Here is a 20,895-nt window from a genome sequence, read left to right as displayed (position 1 = left end):
CCCCCAGCATGGGTTCCATATTCTGTCCTAACAGATTCTTATGCCCTGAGGGTCAGAACGGAGCAGAAGAATGGGGGGCTTCCCGCCCTTTTGGAGTTCCCTGACCAGAGAGGGCGCCAGGAGTCCTGATAGGGCCCCTCCACAAGTCAGGCCAGACAGAGCCGTTCCCCGTCACCCCACCCCCCACCCCCAGACCCATCTACTCACGCGGACAGATACCCCTTCCTCTCAGGGGGAAGGCAAGACGCAGATTAGTGGAAGAGGGTCCTGGCCGTCGTTCGCCTCCGTAGTCCCCACCCCAACGACCCCGCACCTCGTGGCGCCCTCTCTCTCGCAGGCTCCATCTTTAACCCGCTGACAGTCGGAGGGGCCGGACCCCGGCCCCTTAGCATAGCACCGCGTTCATTGGCTGGCGCCGGCGCAGGGCTTTGCCTCCCGCACACCTATTGGCTGCTATCGGAGCGATTTCAAAATAGCCTCCGGGCTCGGATTGGTCTGGCGCCGCCCGAGTCTCGGGCTCCGTGGTTTTAACAAGGAGTTCTACACTTTTTCCCCATTCATAACTTATCAAAAGGAACTTTGCCCGCCTTTTCTCAGCTCCAATCTCTGCAAGTTTTCTAGCGGAACTAGCTAGAGCGTTTTGAAGCACGGTGGGAGGCGCCCGCCACGCGGCTGAGCCCACCCGGGAGGAAATTGCGGCCACTGGGGAAGTGTCTGAACCTTTTCCCAAGTCTGCCAGTTAAGTGGGATCGTAGGCTGTTTCATATTGTGTGCTGAGATTGCTCTCTGTACCTCTTGGATGGTATAAATCATTCGGCCGTGCTGGGGTTTCAAGAGGTTGCGCTTTCTGCCCAACCTCAGAGCATCACCGGAATGAGGCTTGCCTAAAACCTCCGCGGTAGAGGTGGACCGATCTTGAGGCTCATGGAGCCGTGCAGATCTTAGAGGTAGGAGGAAGGGGATTTCTGGGATTGCAATTCATTTTGTGGCCAGGCAGATGAGCGGGTAAGGGTATATATCACCCAGCCTTAGCACAACTCCAGTGTGTGTTGCGGGTGGGGGGAGTGTGCTTACGTGACCATGCAACTGTGCCCTCTCCTGTTTTATTCTCATTCCAATGGCTGACAGCAAACGTTTTTTTGAGGCAGAATTGGGTTTGAATCTTTATGAATCTCGCTTCTCTTCGCAAAATTGAGACAATAATTGAACCTGCTTCATAGAATTGTTGCCAGGAACAACCTGGCACTTAGTAGGTATCCAAAGTTATTTCTGCTGCTACTTCTTTTTTTGTCTTCATTTTGCCTGGAGCCATTTTATCTGTTCCCACAGCTTCAGCTTTGGTTGCCCAGGGATTCTTACCTTCTGTGCACTATTGGATTCTAACATTCCTCATCTCAGTGTGTTTGTGTATGTATGTACATTGACCACTTTGGTTTTTCCAGGGTATAGTCCACACTATTAAGTGTTCCATCCACATTCCCTTGCCTTCACCTCTACAGAAAGAATATTCATTACCAGCAACTGTGGCTCTATATCTGGACTTTATTCTGGCTGCCAGAGCCCCTTACCCAATGCACAGGCCAAGTGGGAAGTGCTGCAGGTTATTGCCCCCATCATTGGCTGAAGGCTGCCCCCATTGGCAGCCTTCAGCTAATGAGAGAAGATACTTTGGTGGGTGAAGACCCCAGTTTCCATGGTTGGATAATTTTGATGATATTCTCAATGGGACTGAGTTCCATTTGCACACAGGGATAACTTGCTTCATAGTGCATCCTACATTGACTGTTTTCCCTTCCCCTCTCCCAGCCCCACTCCTTTGACCCAGAGTTTTCTGGCTCACCTCCATTTACCTTTACTTCCATTCAGTCCTCTCAGGTCTGGAGAGTGATGGGAGAGGATTGTAGACTTATATATAACATTCAAGAAGTTTGGCAGTGAAGGGGCCAGGAAGTGTTTCATGGAGAAGAAACAGAGTAATCGATCCAGGGCAAACACATGACCCCCCTCCCCTTAGGATTCAATTGATTAAAGCTTTTCTCCCATTCCATCCTTTGAATGTGTGGTCCTGATTGAGCTACACCCTTTTTTAAACTTTTTATTTTGACATAGGGTCTAAGTAGCCCAGGCTGGCCTCAAACTTGAGATCCTTCTCATCCTCCTACCTCAGCCTCCAGAGTAGCTAGGATTATAGGCATGCATCACCATGCCTAACCCCATCCTTTAATAAAGTCAACTGACTGGGGCTGGGGTTGTGGCTCAGCAGTAGAGCACTCGCTTGACACGTGTGAGGCCCTAGGTTTGATCCTCAGCACCACATAAAAATAAATAAAATAAAGGTATCGTGTTCAACTACAACTAAAAAATAAACATTAAAAAAAAAAAAAAGTCAACTGACTTCACAAATACACTATATCCCCACACTATTCCAAATCCCAAGTAGTTGCCACCCCAGCCTCTCCTTGGGTTTTTGTTTGTTGTTGGTTTTTGTTGTTGTTGTTTTCTCTCCTTCAGGGAAGCAGTACCCTCTATCAACAGCAGTTCCCTGAAGCTCCTACTGTCCTATGCAGCAACAACCTGGCTGTTACCAAGTCCTGGAAACCTGTCATCCCAACCATCACCTTTAGAGGTCATTCACAGGTCAGCAGGGCTAATGATTTTACTTTGTCTGCTCCTGCTTTAAATTGTAATATTCTAAATTTTGCCCAAATTATACCTCCTCTTCCAGGAAACCTCCTCAGATCTCTGAAAAAAACCTTTCTTTTTTGGCCACCTTCCCTTAAGACATCTTTTGAAACTCTGTTCTGTTTTTTTTTTTTTTAAAGATGTTGAAGGACCTTTATTTTATTTATTTCTTTACAAGCAGTACTGAGAATCGAACCCAAGGTCTCACACATGCTAGGCAAGTGATCTACCACTGAGCCACAACTCCAGCCCCTGAAGCTCTGTTCCTTGAGAACTTGGAAAGTAATGGTGGGGAATTGAGATGCCACATGCTGGGCAGGCTGCATGCCTGTAATCCCAGCAATTTAGGAGATTGTGGCAGGAGGATCACAAGTTTGAAGCTAGCCTGGGCAACTTAGTGAGTCTCAGATTAAAAAAAACAAGAAAAAAAAATTTAAAGGGCTAGTGATGTAACTCAGTGGTAGAGCACCCTTGGGTTCAATACCCAGTATCAAAACAGAGGGGGAAAAAAAAAAGAAAGAAAGAATGAAGGAAGGAAGAAGCCTGTGATGCTACTTTCCAGCAGATAGGCAGAGTCTTCACCTGGCTATTAGTCAAAGACAGGTGTAAAGATTGCCACAATGCAAGGAGAGTGGGGTCCTCACTTGCAAGGGATGATGGGCCTGAAGAGCTTGAGTCCCATCCCAGCTGGCACTCATTCTGCCATGGAGTCTAGACAACAGGAAAGTTCTTTAAACTTAGGGGCTGGAGAACTGAGTAACTTGCTATCAGACCATCTAAAGGTAGATAGGGAGAGCTAATTGCCCAGGGAAGAACATCAAAAAGTTTTAGATAGCAGCAAACTGTGGTAGTAATTGAGGCTGAGGCAGGAGGATCACAAGTTCAACCATAGCTTCAGCAACTGAGAGAGACCCTGTTTCAAAAAAAAAAAAAAAAATTTAAAAAGGGATAGGGATGTTGATCAGTGGCTAAGTGCCCTGGGTTCAGTTTGGACATATTCAACAGCCAGGCTGGGCTGGTGGAAGAGATGGTGAACTGGGTCAGGGATGGCTGGCACTTCCTGATAGCACCCTCACACTCACAACAAACACAATGACAGACCAACATTTTTTAATCACAAAGGCACTTGAGAACCCCTACAAACCCAAAGTCTCCACAGAGAGTGGCTGTGCAATTGCCCCACCCTGCTACCCTCCATTCACCCATCCATGACTCAGAGTTCATCATGACCTGCAGAGGGCTCCACACCAGGCTTGATAAAGATGCCTTCCATGGCCTTCCATGTATTATGTGTGTTCGCACTGGGCATGCCATGCACCTCATGTTGCCCACGGATGGGACTCCCGTACTGCTCACCAGTGACTGACAGGAACACAGAGGTACCCACATGCTGGAAACGCACAGCAGCCTCCCGCTCCCAGTGCTGCCCAGAGCAGCGCACTGTCCACAGGTCCAGGTCATCACCCTCACCGTCTTCCCCAAAGGCACTCACCTCCTATGGGTGTAGAGTGTGGGGATAATGGTCAACACACAGGATACAAAGTTCCTTGGTTGCTGCTTGCCTGGCAGCAACATTTGCACCCAGTTCACTGGTCCTTTGATTCTTACTCTGCACCTTCCTGAGCCTCAGTTTCCACAGTTACAAAGTGGGACAGCAGGATATCCTCCCAGAACTTCCTCCCCTACACATACATACCCTGTTACTCTGTTTAGTGACCACTGGAGTCCATGGAGCTAAGGCTTCCTCCAAGTTCTCCCAGTCCTAACCCCTCTGAAATCCAGTCCCTCAGGCTGACAATCAAGGTCTCTATCTCCAACTTTTTCTTCCACAAACTCCCCTAAACCATCCTCAATTCCATCCCAACACCTCAAAGTTATGATCTCCAAGCCTTAGCATAAGCTCTTCCACAGGCCTGGGAAGCCCCCTCTTTTTCCCTCTGGGGAATGGAAGACTCCTACGAGTCTTTCCAAACCCAGCCCTGAGTTTCCTATTCCCCACAGCAAAGGCTGTGTGGATGCCCCCCCCCACCCCAGGGTTCCACTTGCCCCTAAAAGAGGACATGCATCTCTCGTTGTGTCTGCTAGGCTGAGAGATCCTGGGGTAGGACCCTGGTAGTCACTTCTGTGTCCTCAGAAGGGACACTCAGTAAACATTTCTTAATTGAAATTCCCAATTCGTATAAGCTGAGGTTCAAAGCTGGTGATAAGGAAAGTCTCGAACTGGAACCCAAGGCTCTGTCCCCAGCCCTTCACACACATGCCAGGGTGTCAGGGAGGGGGATTACCTGGTTATTGGATAGCGGCGACAAGAAGTGGTGAGTGTGCAAGTTTTTGCCGGTGAGCACGTGCGTGAGCCGCACAGCCTGGCCACAGCGTACCGGGATCCCACGCGGGCACCCGCCCTCCGAGCCGCCACGGATCCTCCAGTAGCTATTGGCGTCGTCCGATGCCTCCACACCGGTCACGGATTGTTGGCCGCTGCCTGAGGAGTGACATCCCATCCAATCCCAGGGTGCTTATCAATCGCAGAACTATCGACCCTTGGCACCATAATTTGCCCCATGACTCCAACTCTGGAACCCCAACGGCTCACCCCTAACTTCCAGCTCTGGCTCCTGCCTGATCCTCCAAGTCCTTTGACCCGCAGTTTCCTGTTGATTTCCCCGCCCCCCAAATCCAAACGACCCTCTCAAAGTCCCAGTCCTAGACTCTCGAGGGCCCCCAACGCCTCTAGACCCCCAGCCAGCTCGTTCCCTGATGGCCCATTGACCCCTATGACCAACTCGTCCCCAAACCCTTAACTCGGAGCCTCTGCCTCCTGGCGCTTCCCAAGTCGTTGGTCCCACGCACCGGATCCGTATTTGATGTCGTGTGAGTGCAGTCGCACCCTGTGGTGCGTGTTGAGCAGCTTCAACACCGACCCGCAGGTCACTAGTCCCTCGCTGGTCTTGGAAGTGCCACCGTCCGGCACCAAAAGCGCCAGCAGCAGCCCCAGAAGCGCCGGTCCGGCAGCCCTCAAGCGGCCCGCGCTCCACATCTCGCCCTAGCCGGGCTCCAGCCGCTCGGGACAACAAGCCGCTTCCGTTCCCGCCTCAGGCCAATCCGGCTCTGACAGCGCCCGCTCGCGCCAGCCAATCGTCATCCCGCGCGGCGCTCGGCCCGTACTGCCATTGGGTAGGCTTAAAAAAGACCCAACCCTGGATTTCCAGAGATTTCGCTGGGAGGGAGCCGGAGATACGAGGAGGGCTTTGATTGGTCCACGCTTCCGAGGGCTCACCAATGAACGTCAAGGGACGGGCGGCTGCAGCCAAGTGGTAAAAGTGCACAGAGTTGCACAGGTGAGTGCGCTCGCGGAGTCCTGCGGTCGCTGAGCCCCTGAACACCATTCTGAGGGTCCTAAGACCCTACCGATATATGTATAGAAAGCACCTTGATCTTGGGCCTCTGGGACCTCAATTATTTGTCTCTCCCCTCGAACTTTGCATCTGCAGCTGCAGGATCTTAAAGTTGTTGGGTCACTAGATTTTTGTGGTCATAAAGTGAACAGATCCCTGAACCCGGGAATTAATTCCCCAGCCATTCGGTTATGGCCCCCTCTCGGACTCTGAGTCACCTCAGTCCCCGAATCTTGGGTCTTCTGAATTTCCCACTCAACCATTTGATTCCTTACATGACAGAACTCGGAGTTACTGCGTCATACAGCAGCACAGGACAGCAGGGAGCTGTGGAGTTGAGGATAATGGCAAAATTTCAATAGAAAGTCCCAAATCTGTCTAAGGAAACCACAACACAGGGAGAAAGGAATTTGGGGAGCAAGCCTGGGTGACTATGTGTCCCAGGTCTTCTTGACATGAAGTTAAAATGTTCTTTTGGGTTTCAGTTATGCTGCCTTTTCAGAGGATTTTCAGTTCCGTCTTCAAGGGAGGAAAACGTATGCCACTGTTTACTTATTCATCCATGGAACTTTCTTGCATTGATTTTGATTCCAAACCCTAAGCTGGGGGTCATAGAGGAACTGGCTCTGGGGTACATTACCCAAGAAGCTGACTGAGCCATGCACTTGGGGCACTAGCAAAGCAGAAATTAAAGTTCATATTTAATAGTTAATAGTTCATAGTTAATAGTTAATGAGTTCATCCAGAATTTTGAACTCAGAAAAAAAAAAAAACAGAATAAAGTCCTTTGTGGCGGGTGGAATACTGGGGATTGAACCCAGAGGCATTTTACCACGGGCTACATCCTCAGTCTTCTTTCTTTTTTCAATTTAGACAGGGTCTTGCTAAGTTACTAAATTCCTAAGGCTGGACCTTAGGGAATCCTCCTGCCTCAGTCTCCCAGGTCGCTGGGATTATAAGCATAGCTGGCAAGCCCTTCCGAATGAAAGTAACAGCTGGGTGAAGTGATGCATACTTTCAATCCTGGCAACTCAGAGAGGCTGAAGGGGCCTCCCCCTTCACAAGTTCAAAGACAGCCTCAGCAACTTAGTGAAACCCTATCTCAAAATAAAAAATAAAAGGGGCTGAGGATATGGCTCAGTGGTAAAGCACCCTGCGTTCAATCCCCAGTACCCCCCCCCCAAAAAAAAAAAAAAAGACAGCAGCATGTGATTTTAGGGTGTTTGTTTGTTTGTCAGTTTATTTTCTTTGCTGCTGGGGATTGAACTCAGGACCTTGCCCATGCTAGGCAAACACCCTGAAAACAATTAAGATTTTCAATGTTTAATATTATGTTTATTTTGAATTATATATCAAATAAGGCACCTTGATATTTTTAGAATTTAGAATGTCTAAATGGCTTAAGAAGGTCTACCCTGGACTTGGCAGACCCAGTACTTGAGGGGGCCTCCAATCCAGGGTAGAGGGACAACAGTACAACCCGAGAGGCAATGAAAATGTTCTTTTGGACATGTCAGCAGGCATATCAAAGTTAACATGTACAAAGCAGAATTCTGATCTCTTCCTTTAAGCTGCTCCTCCTCTAGGCTTCTGAGTCTTAGCAAATCGGCCTCTCCATTTACCAATTGCTCAAGACTGAAATTTTGAATTCTTCTTTGATTCTTCTCTTTACCTCACTCCTTATGTCTAATCAAATAAGTGTTGATGTCCCTGACTCCAAAACAGATTTCAAGGCATCTCTCCTGAAACCTCCACCTAAGCCCACTTCCCCCTCTAACAAGTATCATCTACCACTTCCTATTAGATCTCGCTGCTTCCACTACACTGGTCCCATGCCGCAGCATTATCTACAAAGGAAAAATGTGAAAGCAGAAAATAGATTATGTCCCAGCAGCTCAGGAAGCTGAAGCAGAAGGATTGCAAGTTTAAGGCCAGCGTCAACAACTTAGTAAGGCCCTAAGCAACTTAATGAGACTCTTTCTCTAAATAAAATATTAAAAAGGGCTGGGGAATGTGGTTCAGTGATTAAGCACCCCTGGGTTCAATCCCCAGTACTAAACAAAACAGATTATGCCAGTCTCCTGCTGAAAGTCACCAATGGTTTTTCACTTGCATTTAGGACAAGAGAATGGCTATTCTTCTGACAGGCAGAAACAGGATTCTAAGTAAGCTATGTCAAAGTTGTCAGAATCAAAATGAAGTAACTTGTAATGCCCTAACCAAAATAAGTAAATAAAACCAGGAGGCTGGGAAGGAGGGGATCTCATGCAGGCTTCATAATAAGAACTATCATAAAAGACTCTGCCAGAACCACAACTTCACACAAGGACCACCACAAACTTACACAAAACTACTTCTGCAAAGATGTCTGCCCAGCAACTGTCTGTTCAATCTTGGACCAGTGTCTCCCTTGTTATTGTTCCTTGTAGTCAAATATTATTGTTTCAAAATGGCATATATAATTCTAATTTTGACTTTATTATTATTATGTTTTCTTATGTTTCCCAGGCTGGTGTTGAACTCTTGGACTCAAGTGAGCCTTCTGACTCAGTCTCCTAGTGCTGGGATTACTGGTGTGTACCACCAATTCTGGGTCTCATTACACCTTAAAAGTTTCCCTTTGCCTCGTTCTCCTCAAGTATGGTCAAAGTTTACTATGGCACACATATTTCCCTTGTGATGATCTGCAATTCCCAAATAAATATAGTGGGGTTTTTTTAAGAATATCTCTGATTATCATTTAAATTAGAAACCAAACCCCAGAAACAAAGTGGGGGAGGCCAAAGTGACTCTTCCTTGACTCTTGTGTAGCCTCATGGCTTCTCATAGTTCTTCTTCTGCCTCCCTTATGAAGAAAAATGTTCCCTGGATCATCTTATGGCCCAGGACTATTCATAACATCTTCAGTACCTTTCAACCACAGTTTGTCTTCAGGTTCAGATTCTCGAGAGAGAGTCTGATTGGCTCAACCTGTGTCCATGCTTGAGATGCATCTAGTCATGGAGGGGAGAAAGAGTGGTAGCTAGTCTCCAAATATGGCCACAAACAATTCCTCCCATCTCAAAGTTGGGGAATATTACTTAGAGTGCTTGTCCAACATGTGTGAGGCCCTAAGTTCCAATCCTGGTACCACAAAACAAAAAATTCCTCCCATCCCTGTAAGCAAAGGAGACAGAATCCATTTCCCTCTCATTGAATCTGGGCAGGGACTGTGACTTTCTTTGACTAAGAGAATGCCAAAGAAGTACTATTTTGGGATTTTTAAGCACCAGTCATAGCAACTCCAGAGGTTGCTGCTTCTTCCTTCTAGGAAGTCAGTGTATCTTCAAGCTGTAAGGAAGTGCAGACTAGATTACTGACTGCATGGTGAGAGGCTACATGGAGAGATACCCTGGAGGAAGAGAACCGATTTGGAATGTTTTAGTTCTCAGTTGAAAGCAGTCACATGAGCAACTTCAGCCTATCATGTCAATCCCAATGTCATGATAAATGATCTTTTGTTTGAAGCTATTTAAACCTTGGGGTATTTTTACACAGCAAGAGATAACTGAAACAGGATAAGAACACACATATCTAGCACAATGTTCCAATAGTTTCCAAAAGTACTGCTCCAGCTCTTCCCAGGGACATGTGCCTCTGATGCTGGGATAGGGCCATGTTCTAATGTCTGTTGATGATGTGGCAATAGGACCTGAGAAGTGAGTGAGAATCATAGCAGCTGCTGTCTCTTGAGCCTGAGGGCTTTCTTTTTTGGATCCTTTTTACTGATAGGTTTCTTGCTTTTGGACAGGTAGATAATGGCTACTCTGTAGCATCCACATTCGTTGTTAGCAATCAACCAGGCTTAGAATAGCAATATGCCAATGGGACTAATCAATCGCAGTCAAGTGGTATTGCTGTGGTGGTAGTGGTGGTTGGCCTTAAGGACTGGGAATTGAGTCAAACATGTGCCCTGAAAGATCTGTGCCACAAGAGCTCTGTAGAAAAATGGGTCCCTGATCTACCCATTTTAGGATTCTGAATTATAGGGTGTGAATGTGGCTAATGTCCAAGAGAACTCCCCTGCCAGACTCTAGAGGGAGCCCTTCTGTTGATATATCTTCATGTATGGGCTCTTGGGCCCCTGAGCATGGTCAAGCTTGGCTGAGCAAGCCTGACCTCTACGCATTGAAAGAGAGGCAAAAACAGACCCACCATGTGCCCCACAATGGCAACCTAGACAAGAAAACTATAGTGTAGAGTCTTTACATGTTCTCTTGTCTAGAGGGGAGAGATTGAATTGTTCTCTGAATGAAGGTGCATGAATAGGGCAATAAACAAGCTGCCCTACAAGGCAGAGGGAAAGGCGATGTTTTGCTGAAAGTACAAGATAGCCAGAAATCCCAGGATAACCTTGGAGAAGAAACTTGTCAATCACAGCAGAAGCCATGCCCTAGGGCAGCCAATCCACAGCCCAATTGACCAACAGCTACCACCACATGGCCTGGCATAGAAACTCCAGATTTTCTGGAGTTGGGTGTTGGGAAACACAAATTAGAGATACAGGTAGCCATGAGAATAGCTGGAGAGGGTGAGACTGCATGTTTTTTGGCTGCAATGTGAGGCTGTGACATACCAAAGCAAGGAGGGAGCTTCCCCAGGCAGAGAAAGTTTCCAAAAAGCAGGAGTCATGATGCACAGGGACTGTGACTGAGGGGTGACCAGGAGTCCTAAGAGGGTTGAGGAACCAGAAAATTGCAGACTAGAGTTGAGAAGAACCACACAACAAAGCAGGCAGAAAGTAGAAGGAGGCTGGTCACGTGAGAGGAGAGCATTATAAGGCAGAGCACATGAGATTCCCCAGGGTCAGAGTGATACTAGCTTTCATGAAGGATAGCTGCAGCTGAGCTAGGCCCACCCTAAAGGTGCTACTAAAGGGCAGGAGCAGCTAGGCGTGGTGGTACATACCTATAATCTCAGTGGCTTGGGAGTCTGAGGCAGGAGGAGCACAAGTTCAAAGCCAACCTCAGCAACTTAATGAGGCCCTAAGCAATTTATAGAAACCCTGTCCCAAAATTAAAAAAAATAAATAAAACAGGCTGAGGGTATGGCTCAGTGGTAAAGCTCCCTGCGGGGTTCATCCCTGGTACCAAAAAAAAAAAAAAAAAAAAAAGGTAGGTGGCAAGGAAGAAAAGAAAGGGAAGCAGAAATCTCAGAATGAGAAATGAACATATTTATTTCTGTTTCTCTCATTGGCTTCCCTGAGAGTATCAGCAGAAATTCTCATGGGTATTCTCATCCCATCCTGACCGCTGCTCAGAGCAGGGGCCAATTGAGTGGGAAGTCACTCCAAAAGAGCAGGAGCAGGGAATGGAGCACTTGGTGTGGTTTATGGGGACATCATGGGGGGTCACTGTGGCCCATGTCCACAGAGTAGTTAATGGTTGTCTCCAATCCAGGCTCAGGGAAGCTCTGGAACTCGCTGTCATACACAGAATACTGCTCACCCTCCTCCTTGTCCTCATCACTGCCCTCATCCTCATCCTCGACCTCATCCTCATTCTCATCCTCGACCTCATCCTCATCCTCATCACTGCCTTCATCCTCCTCCTTTTCCTCATCACTACCCTCATTCTCATACTCGTCCTCATCCTCATCATCATACTCATCCTCATCACTGCCCTCATCCTCATACTTGTCCTCATCACTGTCCTTATCCTTGTCCTTGTCCTTATCACTATCAGTGCCCTTAACCTCATTCTTGTCCTCATCACTGTCCTTATCCTTGTCTTTGTCACTGCCATCAATGTCCTCGACATTCACCATTTCCTTGGACTCCGGAGGACTGAAACCCATGCTGGTGGTGGATGACACAGACAGCTTGGGCTCTGATAGGCTTGTGGGTATCTTCCCCTCTTCTGTAGTAGGCTCCTGAGTGCTGTGTAGCTGGAGGATTGGCAGCTCAATGTTGAGGGAAGGGTCAGGCTCTATGGCCTGGGCCTGGGCCTGGGAATGGGCCTGGGCCTGGGCCCGGGCCTGGGAATGGGCCTGGGCCTGGGCCTTGGTCCTGTCAGTTACTGGCTCAGGATGCATGGTAGATTGTGGGGTGAGGGGCACTGTGCTACGCCATGAGGGGCCAAAATGGGGAACACGATGGTGGGAGGTGCTGACGTGGGAGGCACTGACCTGGGAAGCACCAACCTGGGAGATGCTACTGGGATGGTGGGCTCCCAGCCGCGAGGCCTGCCTTGAGACCTGATGTAGCAAATGGTCCTCCTCCAGCTTGTGCAACAGGCAGCGCCAGTCTGTCTTCGAGGACAGGCGGATATGGGAGCCCTTCACTTTCTTGAAGCCCAGGAAAAGGTCCATGAGTGTCTCAGTGATTGGGAAGGAGATGAAGCCAAGCTGCTTATTGAGGTTGTTCTCAAACTTGTACTTGCAGATGAGCAAGGAGACTGCCTGCTCAACCAAGAAGTTGATGAGCTCCTCGTACCAGGGGTTGGAGAGGTGGGACATGCTGGACTTGGATGAGATGGAAGGCAGCGACTTCTTCTTCGTGAACTTGACACTGGGGCTCTATGTGGTAGCCAAGGAGGGAAAAGGAGACATGTCACATCTTGTTGGTCTTACCTTTCCTGCTGCCTTGTGACACCCATCACACCTCCTTGGCAGCCCTACCAGCCCAGCCTGTCACAAATATAGAAGTCATACTTATCACACTAAGGATATAAACTCTACCACATTTTCTATGCTGTGATACTCAATAGCCAACCCTCATGATCACTTCACCTGCCTCACCTATTAGGCCTGCAGCAAAGCTAGGGACCTCAGTCATGGTGCCAGCAAACCTGAGCCTGAAAAACCTGGGCTTCTACAAGCTGATACTGCAGCCCTATGTTCAGAGAGAAGCACACCTGGACCTTGGTGAAGGCACAGTTGGGGGACTGCTAGAGACCCACCAGGGTAAAATCACCTATGTTGTCCACATAGTCCCCCTGGGCAACTTTCCCTAAGCAAATCAGAGAGGCTGGAGAGTCCTGCAGTTGAATTTAGAGGGAACTAGACTCTAGGATGCAGAGTCCCCACAAGGGACAAGACCCTTTCTATGTGGGAGGACCTCCAAGATTCACATACAAACATTAAAAAAATATATATCCAGGATAAAAAATAGCCTTTATTCATCTTTGACAATATTTAGTAGTAGCTAGGCCAGGATTCCTGGTATTCCAGCAGCTTGTACTATGCCCAGCAGGTTTCCATAATGTAGGTCAAGAGAGACCTTGATCTTGGGCACCTACCAGTGACAGTGGCTGCTAGGAGTGGTGGGTAACAGGGTCATTGCCCTTCAAATTTGTCCTCAAGTTTCCATGCCCCACTCTTAAGGGGATTACCTTTGAACTCAATGAAGCCGAAGAGGAGAGGATGGGGAAAAGGTAGGAGGAAAGAGGGTGGGAGGAGACAAGTGGAGGTGGGACTGGTCCCCTGAGGCAACCCTGACTAGATGCCAACTCCACTGTGATTCCAGGTGCAGGCAGGGTGAGATGCAAGCCATGGCAAGGCTTGGTTTTCTGGCTGGAACTCTGGAACACAGGTGTTTTCTGTAATTTGGGATCTAAGTCAGGAGTCCCCTGCCTGGGGTGAAGTGAGGGGCTAGGGACATTGGTCTCTTCTGTAGGTTTCACCTTGAGCCTGAGTTTGGTGGCCACCTGAGCATTAGACACAGGGGGGGAGCCCCGTTTGCCCTTGGTTTTTCTGGGAGTTATCTTGGAGCTGGAGGCTCTACTGAGGAAAGAATCATAGTGCTCCCTTCTCCTAGTGGGTGTGACCATCCTGGAGTCTTGTGGTAGCAAGTTAAATGACAATGCTGGGTTGGGATCGCAGTTGACAGGAAAAAGAGGGCAGCCATCTGGGCGGCGGGCACAACTGAGCTTGTCCACAGCCTGACTGACCACAGTCTGCAGAGCAGGAAAGAGGTGGTGCTTAGCCAGGAAGTCCAGGGTGCAATGGGGCTGACGGACTGAACAGTAGCCAGGCAAGTCAAAGGATGCTGGCTGGCTCAGCAAAGATTTCATCTCCTTGTTGAATTCTCGTTTGAGGAAAAACAGCTCTCGTTCTCCAGGTCCCATCTCTGATGCTTCAGGAGTGCCTGGTCTGGAGCCCAGCAGCCCTGAGAACCAAGACAATGGCTGCTCCCGGGTCCGCTGGCTGCTGGCCTGGCTGCCCAGTGAGTCCCATAGCAGGGATTCCCTCTTGGAACTGGGCTGACTCAGGCCTTTCTGCAGAAAGAGAGAGGGGGAGGGGATTCTGAGAGGTGTCCAGAAGCAGCCAAGCACGCTTGGCCCTGGCCTGGCCTGTCCATCCCCCCCACTAGCCCCAGTCATGGACCCAGATCTCACCCCTTTCTTCTCCAACCGCAGTAGACGCTTGAGGTTTTTCTCCAGTAGAAGTTTGTCCCTCGTGGGTGGCACTGAGCCTAAGCCTTGTGCACCCACGTCACTGTTCCAGCTGTGGGAGCCCAGACAGCCAGCTGTGAGGCTGCTATGGGAGTCAGACATGGAGCTGGAGCAAGATGGGTAATTGTTGGGGCGTCCAGTACAGAGGCTGGGCTGAGCACGGTGTCGGTGCACAGTGCTGAAGCTGGGTCGAACACGTGGCCGCCTACCACTTGGCACCTCAATTGGGTCCTGGATCTCTACCAATGGCACCCCAGCCTCTGTCTTCATAGCAGCCATGCGCTCTGTTGCCTCCTCCACCACTGTCTGTAGGCTGTCTAACACCTGGCCCTCAGTCAGGAAATCCAAGAAGCTACCAAAAGCCTGAGGGCCCTTAGCAGTTTGGCGGTGGCCCCGGTAAGCTGAGTTGCCATCCATTGATGGTGGGTGGGGCATACGACCCAGCTTGGAGGCTGACCCCATTTCTGGCAACAGTGGCTTCTTGGGTGGCTGCACCTAAGCAGACAGGCTTTTCACAGTTTGCAGGATGCCCTGCAGGGGAGGGAGGTCCCTGTCCTAGGGGGCTGCTAGGAGCTAGATGGAGATTGAACAGTGGAAGGAATTCCAGTTTTGTTTTTTTGGTTTTGGTAGTGCTGGTGTTTGAACCCAGGGTCTTGAGTGTGCTAGGCAAGAGCTCCACCACCGAGCTAAATTCAAAGCCCAGGAATTGCATTTTAGAGTATGCTAATCCTGGGTTTGGACCCTGACTCTGCCATCTTCAGGCTGTGTGACAGTGTCCACAATAGCCCCTTTTGAGGTTCAACCCCCACTTTCACAAATAAGGATCTATTTATGATTTCCCTGAAATGTTCCCCAAACCTACATTTCACATACACAAGACCTAGTCTGAAAGCCCACTTCTACCCTTATATGTGGTGTGATTGGGCAAATGATAAAACCCCTCTGAGTCTCTGTGGTTCTGAATCTCTGCAAGGAGCAAGCCATCCCTGTCTCCACTGCTGTGATGCAGAGAACACAGGAGATCCTGAGCCCTGTTTTACATATGGCTACTTCTCTAACTTGAGTCCTGGACTCTGAGATGACACCATGCTCATACTCAGAGTTCCTAGTTGATCCAAGTCCCTCTTGTGACACTGGAGTCAGGGGAATTGGGAATGAAATCAAGGGAGATCAGGGCTCAGCAAGGGGTTGTAGACAGGTCAAGCCTATAATAAGGACTTCACTAAGAGGACCAGAGAGGAGATCAATAGGAAACAAGAACGAGTATTAGTAGTCCGTGGCATCAGGTTCGGATCCTGCTAGGCACACTTACCCGTGCTATGTACGTGCTGTGGCCAGCCTCATCGTCGGCCAGGTATCCTGAGTGGTGGCGACAGCTGGCCATAATGCAAGCAGCCAAGCCCACTGTCCGCCTTCTCTCTTCAGTTCCACAACAGATTCCACTCTGCAGGACGCGGGAAAATGGCGTAAGGGTCTCAAGGGTGCGCCCAGGCTTCCACGAGTCCAAGTTTCTTTCCGTCCATCCCTGACTATGTCAGTGGCCCTGGGGTCCGCCGGTACCTCGCTCCCCACACTCCGTGTCCTTTATAACTCTTCCTCTGCTCAGAGCCCCCTAGGCGTCCGCGGACTGCCCCCAATTGGAGTCGTAAGGGTGGGGATCTCTGGGGACGGCCGTATCCTGTCTCAGAGGTCTCTGGGTGGGGATGTGTCTGACCCTCTCTCCTCCTAAACCGGGGCCTCCTGGCGTCCCACCCTGGCTTATGATCGACCCGCTCACCAGAGTCCTACCTTGCTCGGCTAGCTTGTGTGGTCTGTGCGCGCTAATTGACCACCTCACAGAGAGCTAGATTGTGTTGGGGGGGGGGGGCTCCCTGCTCGATTATTTAAATACCGCCCCCTGATTGGTTAACAAGGATCCTTTTGCCCACTTGCTTCTTACGACACAATAGTTGGGGGCGGGGCCACGCTGACTCCTCTTCCACTCCCACTGCCCCTGGCTCTGTTGCCTTCATAGTCACTGGCGACCCGAGTGGCTGTGGATTTCGCTCTCTGGCCAGGGGCTCTGAATCTGGGGAATCGGATCTGTGACCCTAAACTGCCCCAAAATGAGTCTAAGGGCAAAAGCCATGGCCTCCAACCTCAGTACAAACACACCTTCCTCAGTTTCTCCCTGATAGTTGCAAAACCCTCGGCTTCCTGCTCTTATTTCTTCTTTCCAGGGGCCTGCTCCCCTTGCCCAAGGTAATAGACCACAGAGTCCGTCTGAGCCCTTTTCTGCAGTCTTCCTGAGAACAGAGGAAAAAGTTCCAGTTCTCAGTTACAGGCCTAGCCAGCTTCAATTCCTGGCTGTGCTGTTTCTTGAGGGTGTGATTCAACCTGAGCATAGACTCCTTGTTTGAAAATAGGACTAACATCCTTCCACATAGGGAGTACAGGATTACATAAAATCTTCATACAACACACTTGACACCCTAAGAGAGGCCCTATATAACATTACCACATTCCCTTTCCTTTCCCCTTCTGGTCAACAGATTCACCACAAACCCCATGCCAGAGTCTACCACTGCATGTTGTTACTTGTCTACCAAATGGTGCTCCTTTGGGGCAAGGACTGAGACAGTCAGCCCTGTCCAGTGCCTGGCACCCAGGAGGTGCTTAATCAATGCTATCTTCCACTTTTACAACCTCAGGACTTCTGGCCTTTCCAGGATCAGCTTCCCAGTGGAGAACGGTAGTTAGTTGAGGTCTGCTAATTCAATAATTAGTATGATTGAACACAACAGTCTGTATGTCAAGAGCTTGGTTGAAGGGCTTTTTGAGTCCTCCAATACCTACAAGGCTCCATGAGGTATTATTTGTTATTCTCAAGTTCTACTCTACCTTCTCTTCCCCTAAGAGGACTAAGAGGATCAGAGGAGGCCTAGATGTAGGCCCTGAGTTGCAGGGACTAATCCCAGATTCACTACTCCTCCCCTCTCTGACACTCAGTTTCCTTATCTGTAAAACACAAATGACATTACCAATCTCAAAGACTGGACACAAATACCATGATTTCCATAGTGAAAAATAAATCAAAAGAGTCACATTACAATGAAAACTGTTTGTCATCATGGTAACTAGTGACATAATCATGGGTAAGGAAAGGCTTTCTGGACCCAAAGAGCAAAAAAATTGTTATAAATGTAAAACTTGTTACTTTGGACGGAGCTCCAGAGAGACACAGAGGCTAATGCTTTCTCAAATTAAGCCATTATCATGACATATATGTTCATTTTCTTGTTTAGAGCTTTACTAAGGAAATGTCTCTTCTTAGAAAAATAAGTAAAGGACAATAGGCAATTTTTAAAAAATCAAAATAGTTAATAACATGAAAAATGTTCATAGGCACTGGTATACAAAAAAAAAAATTACAAGAATGCAATAGCATTGATGTGATCATCTTTGGATGGTGAAGTGAAATTAGGTGTGTTTATCTTCTTAGAGAATACTGGAAGTACACTACCCAGAAAGTTAGCAATGGTGATCTCTGGAAAGAGTAAAGGAGTTTTTCTTTTCCTTTTTTTTTTTTTTTTTTTTTTTGTTTTTCTCCCTTTCCTTTCCTTTCTTTTTCTTTTATGTTGCTATTTTAAACAAAGAAAAAAAAAACACACAAAAAAAAACCAAAACAAAATAAAAACCCATTTCTCAACGTTCACTTTTTTTTTTTCTTCTTCTTCTTCTTTGGTTCTGGGGATTGAACCCAGAGGAGCTTAACCACTGAGACACTTCCCCAGCCCTTTTTGAGACAGTCTTGCTAAGTTGCTTAGGGCCTCACTAAATTGCTGAGACTGGCTTTAAACTTGCGGTCCTCCTGCCTTAGCCCCACCGGGGTACTGGGATTACAGGCGTGCGTCACGGCGCCCCGCTCTGCCGTTCACTTTATTAGTCAAGGAAAGTTCGTCCTGTTGTAATTATAAATGCAGTCTTGAACTAGTTCCAACAGAGCAAAGTCGGCGGAGTGGTTACAGAGCCAATTAGGAACCACTAGCTGGTGACAACAAAGGCGAAGGATAGCCGCGTCTAGGCGTGTGCGTCAGGGCGGGGTTTTGGGCAGCGTTCTTGGGCGGGGCCTGGGTTGTCTAGACCACACCCCTCAAGTCTCCATCAAAGGTTTGAAGCTGCCATGGCTGGTCCGCGCGTGCGGCTGGTGGTCACCGCAGATGACTTCGGTTACTGTCCGCGGCGCGATGAGGGCATCGTGGAGGCTTTCCTGGCAGGGACTGTGACCAGTGTGTCCCTGCTGGTTAACGGCGCGGCCGCGGAGAGCGCGGCGGAGCTGGCTCGCAGGTGAGAGCGGCCCCTTACGGGATCCAGCGGGTTTGGGGATGCATTTGCCCCGCGGCGTCTGGGCTCCAGATCCTGCTCCGCCCACAGGCACAGCATCCCTACCGGCCTCCACGCCAACCTGTCCGAAGGTCGACCTGTAGGCCCAGCCCGCCAAGGCGCCTCGTCGCTGCTGAGCCGCGAAGGCTTCTTTCTGGGCAAGATGGGATTCCGGGAGGCGGTAGCTGCCGGAGACGTGGCTTTGCCTCAGGTGCGGAGGTGCGGCTGCAGGAGGATGCACGCGTTGACCCCAAAGCTCAGCCCGGAGGTTACCGTGAAGTCGTTAGGGACAGGAGCGGCAAGATCCTTCTCTTATTCAGTCTTACAGTTGTACAAGGAGGGAATCTTCTGTAGCTGCTCCCTGAAGCTCAAATGTCTATGCTTCTCCTTCCAGGTGCGGGAGGAGCTAGAGGCCCAATTAAGCCGCTTCCGGGAATTGCTGGGCAGGGACCCTACGCATGTGGACGGACATCAGCATGTGCACGTACTCCCAGGTTCGTGGGTTCAAGCTCCCAGGTCGGGGGGCTTTGCTCCCAGATGAGGAGATGTGCTCCTCTCTGAGGCGGCTTCGTCAGCAGGTGTGTGTCAGGTGTTTGCCGAGTCGCTGCAGGCTTATGGGGTGCGCTTCACACGACTGCCGCTAGAACGTGGTGTGAGCGGCTGCGCGTGGCTGGAAGACCCAGCCCGTGCCTTCGCCTGCACAGTGGAGCGCGATGCCAGGGCTGCTATGGGTCCTTTCTCCCGTCATGGCCTATGGTGAGCACCGGACTCCCCAATCCCGACCCCATCCCCAGAGTCCCACGGGTTGGTTCACTTGTCCAGAGTGTCCCTTTTTCAACCTGGAAAAAGGTCAGGCATCGACTGGCTGCCCCACTCTAGTTCCTTCCCGCCCTGACCCCTAACTAGCCTTCAGGATCTTCCTGCTCTGCCATTGATGCCCCAGCACCTACAGGTGGACGGATGCTTTCGTGGGCCTGAGCACTTGCGGCCGACACATGTCTGCTCACCGCGTACTGGGGGCGCTGGCGAGAGCCTTGGAAGGTATCCCTGCAGGCCATGCCCTGACAGCCGAGCTGATGGCACACCCCGGTTACCCCAGTGTGCCTCCAGCCGGGGGCTGCGGTGAGGGCCCTGATGCTTTCTCTTGCTCTTGGGAGAGGCTGCATGAGCTGCGGGTCCTCACAGCGCCCACTCTGCGGGCCCAGCTTGCCCAAGATGGCGTGCAGCTCTGCGCCCTTGACGACCTGGACTCCAAGAGGCCCCGGGAGTCCTCTGCAAGGCCACTCTGGAACCCTTCTTGGAGCCCTTCCCCACCATAACTCCGACAGTGAGCTGATCGCTAATGCCCCTTATAGGTGTGGAAGAAAGGGGCCAGAATAACCTCTGGCACAGCCTGGAACCATGGCCTGGGCAGGAACCCACTTCCCACAGTGAGACACTGCCTGCTTTGTGCCCAGGTCCTCATGGTTCAGAGTGACAGCCAGGTATTAAGGAAGCCACTCTTGGCTGCATGCAGGCCCAGACAATGACATCTGGGCCTGCAGAGCATTTGGTGACAATTCACATTGTAATGTAAACCCCTGACTGGGCAGGGGCAGTGGGCAGGGATTGGCTGTAAATAAAATATGTGTCTTTCAGACTTGGGTGGTTTGTAAACAGTGCTTGGGAAACCATGAAACAAGAATGTACACAGCAACTCCTTTGTGGCCCAGACCAAGTCAATATTCTATGCAAATATTCTGTGTTCTGGTTTTGTTTATGCTTAGGGATGTGTATGGTGAGTTTTTGTTTGTTTGTTTTGTTTTTTTGTTTTTTGGTACTGGGGGTATTTTTACCACTGAGTTATATCCCTAGCCCTTTTTATTTGTTTTGGAATTTTGAGACAGGGTCTAAGTTGCTTAAGCCCTTGATAAGTTCCTAAGGCTGGCCTCCAACTTGCCATCCTCCTGCCTTAGCCTCCCAGTCACTGGGATTACAGGCATGTGTGACTGTGCCTCACTGGTTAGATTCTCGCTATGTCATCC

General features: G+C 49.6%; 3 protein-coding genes across 4 annotated transcripts; 1 reads left to right on the top strand and 2 right to left on the bottom strand.

Moving 5' to 3' along the window:
- Positions 1-3,775: 3,775 nt before the first annotated feature.
- Positions 3,776-5,769, bottom strand: Sdf2l1 (stromal cell derived factor 2 like 1). The gene is made up of 3 exons (XM_046421200.2): positions 5,533-5,769; positions 4,968-5,164; positions 3,776-4,177 (listed from the first exon to the last, which is right to left on the bottom strand). The coding sequence occupies exons 1-3, from the start codon at positions 5,717-5,719 to the stop codon at positions 3,896-3,898; spliced, it is 666 nt and encodes a 221-aa protein (XP_046277156.1). The 5' UTR covers positions 5,720-5,769; the 3' UTR covers positions 3,776-3,895.
- Positions 5,770-11,274: 5,505 nt separating this feature from the next.
- On the bottom strand, positions 11,275-18,660 carry Ccdc116 (coiled-coil domain containing 116). 2 transcript variants are annotated; one of them, XM_046421204.2, is made up of 4 exons: positions 15,822-18,660; positions 14,453-14,998; positions 13,739-14,332; positions 11,275-12,632 (listed from the first exon to the last, which is right to left on the bottom strand). In XM_046421204.2, the coding sequence occupies exons 1-4, from the start codon at positions 15,891-15,893 to the stop codon at positions 11,457-11,459; spliced, it is 2,388 nt and encodes a 795-aa protein (XP_046277160.1). In that variant the 5' UTR covers positions 15,894-18,660; the 3' UTR covers positions 11,275-11,456. The 2 variants fall into 2 exon arrangements, with proteins under 2 accessions (XP_046277160.1, XP_046277161.1); XM_046421205.2 differs by having other exon boundaries at positions 12,509-14,332; positions 14,453-15,004.
- Ydjc (YdjC chitooligosaccharide deacetylase homolog) lies at positions 18,627-20,606 on the top strand. Its single transcript, XM_046421234.2, is given in 6 exon segments — positions 18,627-18,835; positions 18,923-19,082; positions 19,266-19,365; positions 19,450-19,627; positions 19,824-20,140; positions 20,143-20,606. Coding segments are annotated over 6 exon segments (984 nt in total). The 5' UTR covers positions 18,627-18,671; the 3' UTR covers positions 20,208-20,606.
- Positions 20,607-20,895: the final 289 nt, after the last annotated feature.

Source organism: Marmota monax, unplaced genomic scaffold (genome assembly GCF_021218885.2).
Source record: "Marmota monax isolate L192 unplaced genomic scaffold, Marmota_monax_Labrador192_F-V1.1 WCK01_AAM20220418_F8-fsc00157, whole genome shotgun sequence".
Classification (NCBI taxonomy): Eukaryota; Metazoa; Chordata; class Mammalia; order Rodentia; family Sciuridae; genus Marmota; species Marmota monax.
Note: the sequence above shows the minus strand (reverse complement) of the source record. Positions and strands in the feature narration are given on the sequence as shown.